The 12,215-nt window shown below is 39.0% G+C and overlaps 1 protein-coding gene and 1 long non-coding RNA gene across 3 annotated transcripts in view; one reads left to right on the top strand and one right to left on the bottom strand.

Moving 5' to 3' along the window:
* Positions 1-12,215, bottom strand: part of USP54 (ubiquitin specific peptidase 54) — a 153,725-nt gene that overhangs the window by 64,894 nt on the left and 76,616 nt on the right. For both annotated transcript variants that reach the window (XM_087963735.1, XM_087963736.1), the window contains exon 7: positions 6,792-6,897. In XM_087963735.1, the coding sequence (XP_087819861.1) occupies positions 6,792-6,897 (106 nt within the window). The remainder of the gene's footprint in view (positions 1-6,791; positions 6,898-12,215) is intronic.
* The window catches only part of LOC148130779 (uncharacterized), a 201,150-nt gene that overhangs the window by 54,945 nt on the left and 133,990 nt on the right, over positions 1-12,215 (top strand). The window lies entirely within an intron of this gene.

Here is a 12,215-nt window from a genome sequence, read left to right on the forward strand (position 1 = left end):
TGAAGAACCTGAAGAATTTTTCTTTTCTCCTTTTTTTTTCTTATTACCTTTTAACATTATTGGGTTTTATTCTTTTTCTGACTATCATAACTGACTATTCCATAATAGGATTAAGGTTTAGAAGAACCTGAAGAAACTCCTTTTTTTAAAAAATTCTCTTCTTTTTTTAATTTTGGGCTTTTTATTTTTTACTGGCTTTTTCTTATGTTTTCCTTTTTCCTAATTGGATTATAATTGGCCACTCTACTAACTGGATTAAAGGAGTGCGAAGACCCTGAGTTATCCAAATGAGCAAGAAAATTCTACCTTCTGGCATTTCAACTTCTGCTCCTGCCTCCCCATCAGCTGGAGGACGACTTTTAACAATGGCGAAGCAAGATAAAGCACAAGTGGATTTAATGATGGTTATGCAAGGAATCCAAGAACTTAAAACGAGTATTGAACAAAGAACGGAGAGCATTGAACATAAAATTGAAAATATTCAACAAATGATGGTGAAATATGATGAGACTCCAAAAAATGGAAGAGAAAGACAAACAAAGAGATGAGACAATTGGAAATATCGACAGCAGATTAACAATGGTCGAACAAGACAAAAGTGGGATGTTGAAGTGGGAGATGGACAGATCAGAATTTTACCTCAGATTCCAAAATATAGAGGAAGAAAAAGGACAAGATCTGGCTGCAGTAATGATAGAAATCTTGGCTGGAGCTCTGGGAATAACAGAGGAAAAGATGATGGATGGAGTAGATGAGATATACCAAGTTTTCACAAGATATGCGACGAGGAACAGCCTACCAAGAGAGGTTCATGTCAGATTTACTAAAAAAAACATTAAAACACAAATATTACAAGTGGCAAGAGAGAAGGCGTTGAAGTATAAAGACAAAGAGATTGCGGTCTTAAAACAAGTACCCAGAAAAGTCAGAGAGATGAGAAGAGAATATCGATTCCTGACTAAAATACTATTGGAAAAGGAGGTGAATTACAGATGGCTGATTCCAGAAGGATTAATGTTTACATGGAAAGAACAGAGACACAGAATTGACTCAATTGAGAAAGCAGAAATATTTTATAATGAATTTTTCAAAAGAAGAGAAACAGAGACAGAAAAAGAGATCATCCCAACTGAACTTCAAGATGATCAAATGGGGATGGGAAAAGAAGAAGGTGCAGTAGGTGGACAAGTGGAGACCAAAGAACAACGTGAAGTAAGATCAACGAGAGCTGTTAGACCTAAATACAAAACATAATCATGGAGGGGAAAAAATTGATTTCTATGAATATAAATGGACTGAACTCAGCTACCAAAAGAAGAAAAACTTTTCATAAACTAGAGAAATTAAAATTTGACATAATCTGCTTACAAGAAGTACACATTAAAAAACAACATCAACAATTATTGGTGCGACCAAAACTAGGGAAAATTTTTACTTCTCTGACTCATTGTAAGAAAAGAGGAGTGGTTTTGTATATTAAAGAAACTATCCCAGCAAAATTGATTTATACTGATGAAGACGGAAGAGTATTAATGGTTGAAATAGCGGATAATAACACAAAAACACTCCTGGTTGCTATTTATGCTCCGAACGACAAACAAGAAGAATTTTATAAAAAGTTACATATGAAAACAAACGAACTGGACTATATTAACTTAGTTATGATGGGAGACTTTAATGGAATTGCAGACAATAAATTGGACTATACAGCGACAGCATCAAGACAAAATAGAAAGATTCTCCCTAAATCCTTTTTCAAAATGATAGATGAATTAAACTTAAAAGATATATGGAGAGAAAGAAATGCTAAAACTCAACAATATACTTTTTATTCAAATAGACATTTATCATGGTCCAGAATAGATATGATTTGGATCTCAACAGAATTAATATCTAATATCCAAGAAATAAATATTGAAACAAGTATATGGGCAGACCATAATCCAATGATAATTAAATGGAAAGGACAAAAAAGAAGATCTAGATGGACATTAAATAATACTATTCTAAAGGGAAAAGATTTCACACAATGGATGGAAAAAGAACTGGCCTTCTTCTTTAGTGAAAATAAAAAAGAAGATACTTCAACACAGAATGTTTGGGATACAATGAAGGCATATGCGAGAGGATTAATAATAGACTATACAAAGAAAAAGAATATTAGGAAGAGGCTCTAGAAGATGACTACAAAAAACTGGAAAAAGAATTACAGAAAATGCCACAGAAAAAAGATATTAAACTTAAAATGGACATAATTAAACATAAAATGGGTCAGGTAGAGAAAGAAGAACTGGCACAAAAAATCAGAAGTGCAAAGCAGAACTATTTTGAAAATGCAAATAGGCCAGGTAGATGGTTAGCATATAAACTGAGAAAGGAGAAAGAATCAAGGAAAATATCACAGTTAATAGATGATCAAGGCCAAATGTGTTATGGTAATAAGGAGAAAAAGGCAATTATCCAAGACTTTTATGGACAATTATATAATCAGGAGGATCCTGATGAGGGAAAAATTAAACAGTATTTACAAAATGCTAATCTACCTAAGATACCTGAAGAGATTGAAAAAATGTTAGAAAGTACTATAACAATGATGGAATTAACTGAAGCACTCAACAGACAGAACAATGGAAAAGCACCAGGTCCAGACGGGCTTCCGGCAGAATTTTATAAAACACTACAAGAATCGCTGAGCATTCCACTGCTAGAAGTCATGAACGAAGTTATGTTAAATAAGAAAATACCTAAAACATGGTCAGAAGCTTATATTACACTTATTCCAAAAGAAGGGGCCGATCCATTACAAATTAAGAACTATAGACCTATTTCTTTATTGAATGCAGACTATAAAATCTTTGCCTCAATTTTGGCAGAAAGGCTTAAAAAAATTTAAATAATTTTATTCACCCTGATCAGAACGGATTCTTACCAAAGAGACAAATTAAAGACAACATGAGGGTAATTCTGGACACTTTGGAATACTATGAGGTGCATCCTGAAAAACAAATGGCTTTGATATTCCTAGATGCCCAAAAGGCATTTGATAATGTGAATTGGAGATTTATGTTATTATTACTGGAACAGATGGGCTTTGCCAGAAAATTTATTCAAGCAATAGAAGCCATATACTATAAACAAACGGCAAAAGTAATGATAGAGGGAGAATTTACAGACTCTATTGATATAAGCAAAGGCACAAGACAAGGATGCCCATTATCACCTTTGCTTTTTGTATTGACTTTGGAAGTGTTGAATAGAAATATCAGAGAGGATCAAAATATAAAAGGAATGAAAGTCAAAAGGGAGGAATTTAAATTGCAAGCCTTTGCGGACGATCTGGTATTTATTCTGGAAGATCCTCTAGACAGCTTTAAAACTATTGGAAAAGATAGAGATGTATGGTGAGATGGCTGGCTTGAAAATAAATAAAGATAAAACAAAGATTCTGACAAAGAACATGTTATTAAGACAAAGAGAAGAACTGGCAGACTTATTGAAAATCCAAGTTACGAACAAGGTTAAATACTTGGGGATACATTTGACATCAAGATGTACTACATTAAAAGAGAATAACTATATTAAGCTTAAACAGCAGATAGCATCTGATCTGAAGAAATGGGAAAATCTACAATTGTCATTGATAGGTAGAATTTCAACAATCAAGATGAATATTTTACCCAGAATTTTATATTTGTTTCAAACAATACCAATTAGGCTTGGCAAAGACTACTTTGAAGAATTAAATAAAATTGTGTTGAAGTATATATGGCAAGGCAAGAAAGCGAGAATAAAATTAAAACTTTTATAAGACACTAGAATCAGAGGAGGATTTGGCCTTCCTAATTGGGAGTTGTATTACCAAGCTGCAAATTTAATGTGGGTCAAAGAATGGATAACATTAAGAAAGACTAGATTGTTGACATTAGAAGGACACGATTTACTATTGGGCTGGCATGCTTTTCTGTGGTATAAGGGAACTAAATCGCAGGGTTATTTTAGAAGGCATTATATACGGGAGTCTTTATGGTTGAATTGGGAGAAAATTAAGAAACAATGCTATTTGAAAATCCCAGTTTGGTTATCAACTATTGAAGCTTTTTCTTATCCTATAATATATAAGAAGGAACTAACAGTTAGATATGGGGAAATATTGGATGAAAAGGGTGAACTTAAAACGATGCAAAATCTAGAAGAACAAGGTGTAAAGATGAATTGGTTTTCATATGCACAAATACATTCAAGGTATCTTAAAGATTCTAAAACAGTGGGATTTTATGATAAATTGACTGACCTAGATAGAATTTTGACAGGTACTGATGAAAAAGTGATTAAAAAATTATATAGTTATTTGCTGGAAATTAAATTAGAGGAAGAACAAGTTAAAGAAACAATGATTGTTTGGGGGAAGAATTTTAGATATGGGATTGATTTAGAGAAATGGCAAAAATTGTGGTCTCAAAATTATAAAATGACAATGTCAACAGCATATAAAGAAAATTTGTATAAGATGTTTTACAGGTGGCACTTTCCCCCGACAAGAATAGCAAGAATGTTCAAGAATAAATCTGAAAAATGTTGGAAATGTCATCAGATACCTGGCTCATATTACCATATGTGGTGGACTTGTGAGGACGCTAGAAAATATTGGACTAGAATTCGCATATGGTTGGAAAAAATGACAAAGAAACATATAGATTTGAAACCAGAGATCTTTTTATTGGGAATCTTACCTGATACATATAATAAAAATTTGAAGTATTTGATTGTAAATGTATTAACAGCGGCTAGGATTGTATTTGCTAAAAATTGGAAGAGTGAGAAAATACCATCAGAGGAAGAAATTATCAAGAAAATATTGGAATGTGCTGAAATGAGTAGATTGACATTTGAAATTAGAGAACAAGAAGATAAACAATTCTATGAAGTTTGGGACCTTTTCTATCAATGGTTAGATAATAAAATATAATAATAGAATATTTACAAACTTAGGAAATAATGAATATAAACTTTTTTTTTCCTTTGATAGTATTTTTATAAAATTTTATTAAGATAGACTTGGTATGACTTTATGATTTGCTATAAAATAAATTAAGTAAACCATAGTTATCTCGTTAAAGTATGAATTAATAAAATTATAGTCGAATGATTGTTTAATAATGATATCAGGCTATATAATTGTTGATTGATAATATGAGCTATTTTGTAACACAACTACAATGGAGACTATGAAATGGATGCACAAAAAAAAGTGGTAAACCAACCGATACACTGTTTGTAAATTTATGAAGGATGATTATGCTTTTATGTTTTATGTCTTATGTTCTATGTGTTTTTGTTTGTTGTTAAAACAATAAAAAAAATTAAAAAAAACAACAAAACAAAACTAGGTAACATCATCAGTACTGGTTACTAATGAAATGTTTGTAAGAAAACAACCAAGCTCAGAGAGTACCAAAGACCCCTCATTAAAATGTTAAAAGAGAATGGTAAGGAAAAGGATAATTTTGAAATAAAGACTTTTTGAGAACATATACATATTGGAGTTAAGCTAGGTTTTAGTTAATCAGATTGTATGTTTTCATTATGCAATTTACTCTAGAAGTAAAATATTTGTAGTAGTTTTATAAATATCACTTGGTTTTAGCCATTTTGGCTTGGTTCTGGTTGGTTTCCAGCTCTGTTGAACTGCCTATTGTGTAACAGAGGCCACATTCTATTACTGCATCAAAAAGGAAGTACCAAAAAGGCTAACTTGCTCTCCTTGTACTTTCTGCGCACTGATCCATCTGTATGTCAAGGGCAGTGGTGGGACTTTGTCATACCCACTCTGAATAGCTTTCTCGACCTGGCATAGCTGCAACTTTTTGTAGCTGCTGTTCCAGCACAAAGAGATTGGAAGAAATTGCAATACATTTTAAACCCCTGTCAGAGAATGCACCATTCTAAAAAAATGTTCTTTTAGTTGGATTAAGGATTTTCAGTGTGAATCCAATCCCCAGAGTAATATATAATGATAAATCTATTTAGTATACATGTAGTTCTTGACTAACAACCATTTGTTTAATGACTGTTCGAAGTTACATGTCATTGAAAAAAGTGACTTTTGTAACCCGCACGATCATCCCAGCACCCACTCAGTCACATGATCAGGCACTTCAGCATAGGTCAGTGCTGACCATGTGATTCACTTAACAACTACAATGATTTGCTTAACAACTGTGGCAAAAATGATTGTAAAATTGGGTATCTCATTTAACAGCCGCCTTCTATAGCAATGGAAATTCTTGCCCCAACTGTGGTTCTAAGTCAATGACTACCTATACAAGTAGCACTCAACTTACAACAGTTCACTTAGTTCAGTCAGTTCATGAAAAAAAATAGTTTATGACTATTTTTCACACTTATGACCATTGCAGCATCCCCATGGTCACATGATCAAAATTCAGACTCTGGGCAACTGACTCATATTTATGACAGTTGCAGTGTCCCAGGTTCATGTGATCCTCTTTTGTGGCCTTCTGATAAGCAAAGTCAATGGGAAAGCCAGATCCCCTTAACATTACTAATTTAACAAATGGAATGATTCACTTAACAACTGTGGTGAGAAGAGTCATAAAATGGGGCACTTAGCAACATAAATTTCAGACTCAATTGTGGTGGCAGCTAACGGATTACCTGCACGGACAAATCGCATACTAAAAACCTCTCAACTCAAAAGCAACCCTCAGTGCATTCTCCCCCACCCCCATTTGGGCTATTTCTTCTACTAAATACAAATGATGTATACAAACCGGACAGTTTCTCATGTCTCCCATTGTGCTGGCATTTTGTAGCAGCTCTCCAAACATATCAGGCGTCGGTTTGTCTCGTCTTTCCAGCATGCAAATGGCCTGATTGCTTTAAATGTTGAAAAAGTATAAAACAAGAATAAAAACATATTTCTTCATAAACAATATTTAAATCTGTTGCTGCTTCTTGAAGTGTAGCATTTAGAAGAACAGCATTTCAGTTTACAAGTTCAGCAAATGTGCACTTGAATAAAACCTATGCTTCAATCAAGTAAGATTTCTAATGGAGTGCAAATTGAACTTTAATGCCTAACGTATCTCCTGATTACTCTTATCAACTATTCAATTCTGAGCTGAAATTTGAGATGCTTTATCTACAATGAATTCACAGCCTTTGAGTTCTTCATGTACATGAGCCCTTGTTTCCTGACTTCATCTTTGCAGATACACCGTCCCATTGGGCCCACCACCTCTGATGATTACAGAGAATGAGGTGCAAGGACTATTTCACAGACAAAAGCCAGGAAAAGCACCAGGTCCAGACAAGATACCTCATTCTTGCTTAAAAGCTTGTGCTGATCAACTGGACCTCATCTTCACCCGCGTCTTTAATAAATCACTAGAGATGTGCTATGTTTCTTCTTGCTTCAAATGCTCTACTATCATCCCAGTGCCAAAGAAGCCCTCCATCAAGGAACTGAAAGATTCCCGACCAGTTGCTCTAACATATGTAATTTTATGAAGACCTTTGAAAGGATACTGCTGGCCCACCTGAAAACCATCACGGATCTGCTGTTAGACTCCAATTCAGCATTCAATACCTCATACCAGATATTCTTCTAACTAAACTAAATCAGCTGACCACACTTGAAAATGGATCATAAGCTTCCTAACAGACAGGAAGCAGCAGGTGAAGCTAGGCGAAATCACATCTGACACCTGTACAATTAGCACAGGATTGTGTGCTCTCTCCACTTCTCTTCTCTCTAGATACCAATGACTGCATCTCAAAAGATCCCTCTATTAAGTTTGCAGATAATACAACAGTGATTGGTCTCATTCGAGACAACAATGAATCTGCATACAGACGGGAGGTTGAACAACTTGCCTCGTGGTGCGACTGGAACAATCTGGAACTGAACACACTCAAAACCATAGAAATGGTGGTAGACTTTAGGAGAAATCCTTCCATTCTACCACCTCTTACAATACTAGACAACACAGTATCAACAGTAGAGACCTTCAAGTTTCTAGGTTCTATCATATCTCAAGACTTAAAATAGACATCTCACATCAAAAATGTCATCAAAAAAGCACAACAAAGAATGTTCTTTCTGCGCCAACTCAGAAAGCTCAAACTGCCCAAAGAGTTGCTGATTCAATTCTACAGAGGAATTATTGAGTCTGTCATCTGCGTCTTATAACAGTCTGGTTTGGCTCTGCAACCAAACAAGACAGACACAGACTTCAACGGATAATTAGAACTGCAGAAAAAACAATTGCTACCAACCTGTCTTCTACTGTGGACCCATATACTGCACGAGTCAAAAAGAGGGCTGTGAAAATATCTACAGACCCCTCACATCCTGGACATAAATTGTTTCAACTTCTACCCTCAAAACGATGCTATAGGGCACTGCACACCAGAACAACTAGACACAAGGACAGTTTTTTCCCGAATGCCATCACTCTGCTAAACAACTAATTCCCACAACACTGTCAACTTATTTACTAAGACTGTGTTACTATTATTCCTCTAATCCTTCCTAGTACTTATCTCTTCCTGCTAATGACTATAACCATGTTGCTTGTATCTTTACAATTTATATTGTTTTATTTGTTTCCTAGTATGATTTGATTGCTTATTAGTAACCTATCACTATCACTATCATGTTGTATCTTATGGTTCTTGATGAATGTATTTTCTTCCTTTATGCACATTGAGAGCATACGCACCAAAGACAATTTCCTTGTGTGTCCAATCACATTTGGCAGATAAAGAATTCAATTCTATTCTATTCTAGTTATGTGTCCCTATTTCCATATTTTGTATATCCTTTTTGTCTTTTAGTTTATCAGAGAGACATTTGTCCAACCGTGCTGGTTTCTTCTTGGATTTCTTGTTTTTCTTTTTCAATGGTATTGTGTTGGACTGGGCTTTTATTATCATATTTTTCAGTTTCTCATGCTTCTTGAGTTGTTTTCCCCTTTAGGATTTTCATCCATGGAATTTTTCTTAGGATCTCTCTGAGTTTGTTAAAATCAGCTCTTTTAAAATTTAAGATACTGGCTGGATTATGTTCTATTGCTTGTGTTTACATTATATTGAATTCCAATATGACATGGTCACTCTCACCCAAAGTTCAACTCCCTTTATCACTTTTTCTCTATTAGTAAGAATTAGATCCAATATAACTTTTCCTCTAGTTCTCTATCTTTTGAAAGACAAAGTTATCAGCTAGATTGGTAAAAATCTATTTGATTTCCCACTTGCTGCTAAGTTTATTTTCTAGTTGATATCAAGGTAGTTAAAGTCTCCCTGTGGTATGTTTCCTACACACATTTGTTACTTGTTTAGCAAAACATTCATCCTATTTCTTCTGTTTGATTGGATGGTCTGTAGTATACTCCTATAGCAATTCATTGTTTTCCTTTCTAGGAGGTTTTCATCCATGGTTTTGTGGATTTCTATAGAGATGTAGTGAATGTTTATGTATAATGCAACTCCACCTCCTCTTTTGTTATGTATATTTCTTTTGAATAGCTTGTATCCTTACATTCTAGTCATGAGTTTCATCCCACCATGTTTCAGTAATGGCAACTATATTATATTTACCTTTATATACTAGTACTTCAGGTTCACCCTGTTTGTTCCCTAACTTTTGACAATTCGTGTATTGGCATTTAAGTCCTTTGTGAGTCTTGAATATACAGGTAGTCCTTGACTTACAATAGTTCATTTAGTGACCATTGAAAGTTACAATGGCACTGAAAAAAGCGACATATGATAGTTTTTCATAGTTTACAACCTTTGCAGAATACCCGTGGTCACGTGATCAAAATTCAGATGTTTAGTGACTGGTTCATACTTATGACCATTGCAGTATCCTGGGGTCACATGATCCCCTTTTGCAACCTTCTGACAAGAAAAGTCAATGGGGAAGCTGGATTCACTTAACAACTACCGTGTTTCTCCAACAATACGGCCTCCCCCAATAGGAAGTCCCAGCATACTTTATAGGCATAAAATCAAATTAAGCCCCTCCCCCCAAATTAAGACCTACATTAAACATTCGAAATGGGGGGAATGGTGGGGGGGGGCTTGCTGTTAGGAAGTATTTTTGTTGCATACCCGGATATGGTGCTGCTTGCGTTGACTTTGGCGTTGGTGGGGCACTTCGTATCGGGACATCTTCCGCCATCGTTGCTTTCCCTTCTCCCCGTGCTGCCGCAGCGTTTGGAGCAGCCAGCCAGGCCTCCTCCCTGGAACCGGAGCCCGGCAGAGACACTCGGCTTCAGGCGCTCCTGTCGCCGCCTTCCCTTCGCCTTTGAAGGCAAAGCCAATTCTTTTAAAAACAACGCCCTACTACTGGTACAAAAAAGCCTCCCCTGCCCGAGAGGGCAGCCCAACACCACGTGGGGAGGCAAATCTCCTGGGGCCGCAGCACAGGATTGGCCCACCCCGGGAGAAGCGCCCAGCTGCCATCCCTGCCTGGCGCCAGGCAGAGCGTGAAGAGCTTCGCCTGGGGCACCCAGCGCAGCCAACAGGCGGGCCCTCCTGCCCAGTGGCGGAGCTTTCGCCAAGGTAGCAAGCGCCTCCCCGCCCGGCCCTCCGCTCATCCCGCCAGGGCCACGCCAGAGCCGTGCGGGCTGGGCAGAGCCGGGAAAGCGAGCCGCGGGTGTGTGCCCGCCTGCCAAGCGAAAGAGCCGGGCCGACCCAAGCTTGGCTTCCTTCCCAAGTCCCTCCAGCCCGAGCCCGAAGGGGCCACCAGGAGAGGCTGCCCGAGGCAGTGATAGCGCCCACCCGTCTGCGGACAGGGAGGCGAGGTGATGGCAGCGCTGCTTCCCTGGCTGGTGGGTCCAGCGGAGAGAGCCCGAATCCGCCCATCCTTTCCACCCCTCACCCAGCCCGTCCCCGTCCCCACGCATCTCCAAATGCGCTGGCAGCTCCAAAAGCTGCAGCAGCACGGGCATCGGGAAGTGGCACTCACTCGGCGGGGCTCAGCTCGGAGGACGCGGTGCAGGCCATCGCCTTGCCTCCCTGTCCACGGATGGGTGGGTGCTATCACTGCCTTGGGTGGCCTCTCCCGGTGGCCCCTTCGGGTTCGGGCTGGAGGGACTTGGGAAGGAAGCCAAACTCGGGTTGGCCCAGCTCTTTCGCTTGGCAGGCAGGCGTGCACCCGTGGCTCGCTTTCCCGGCTCTGCCCAGCCTGCACAGCTCTGGCGCGGCCCTAGGGGGATGAGCGGAGAGCCCAGCATGGAGGCACTCGCTGCCTTGGCAAGAGCTCCGCCACCGGGCAGGAGGGCCCGCCTGTCAGCTGCGCTGGGCGCCCCAGGCGAAGCTCTTCGCACTCTGCCTGGCGCCAGGCAGGGATGGCGGCTGGGCGCTTCTCCCAGGGTGGGCCGATCCTGCACTGTGGCCCCAGGAGATTCGCCTCCCCACGTGGGGATGGGCTGCCCTCTTGGGCAGGGGAAGCTTTGTCGTACCGGTAGTAGGGCGTCGTTTTTAAAAGAATGGGCTTTGTCTTCGAACGATGCCCGGGAAGGCGGCGACAGGAGCGCCTGAAGCCGAGTGGCTCTGGTTGCAGGGAGGAGCCCTGGCTGGCCGCGCGTGGCTGCACCTAACGCTGCGGTGTTGCTCTAAATGCCGCGGCAGCATGGGGAGAAGGGAAAGCAACGGTGGCGGAAGGTCTCCCGATACGAAGTGCCCCACCAACGCCAAGGCAACAACCCAGACGTCGGCGCCCGCCCGCCCGAGGATGAAAGGGGGGGGAATTAAGTCACCCCTGAAAAGACGGCCTAGCTGTTTTTTGGGTGGTCAAAAGAAATAAGGCCCAGCCTTATTTTGTGAGAAACACGGTATGTTCCTAACTTAAGAATTGCAGTGATTCACTTAACAACTATGGCAAAAAAGTCATAAAATGGGGCAAAAGTCACTTAACAGATGTCTCACTTAACAGAAATTTTGGGCTCAATTTAGGTCATAAATCGAGGACTACCTGTACGTCTTATATTTTGGGGCATATTTGCTATATCTCCTACTTTGTAAATGGGTTTTCCATCCTTTCCATCATTCTCTACCTTATTGTGTTTTTCCTTTTCTTCTTCTTTTACTCCCTACCTCCTTATTAGTTAACTAGTGGCTTTCACTTGGAATTAGGTTCTAATCTAAAGGTTTTGAAGATTGCCTCCTCCTCCCTCAATTTT

The sequence above is a fragment of the Notechis scutatus genome, chromosome 4, assembly GCF_049901735.1.
Source record: "Notechis scutatus isolate UNSWTSFEM ecotype Mainland chromosome 4, rNotScu1.2, whole genome shotgun sequence".
Classification (NCBI taxonomy): domain Eukaryota; kingdom Metazoa; phylum Chordata; class Lepidosauria; order Squamata; family Elapidae; genus Notechis; species Notechis scutatus.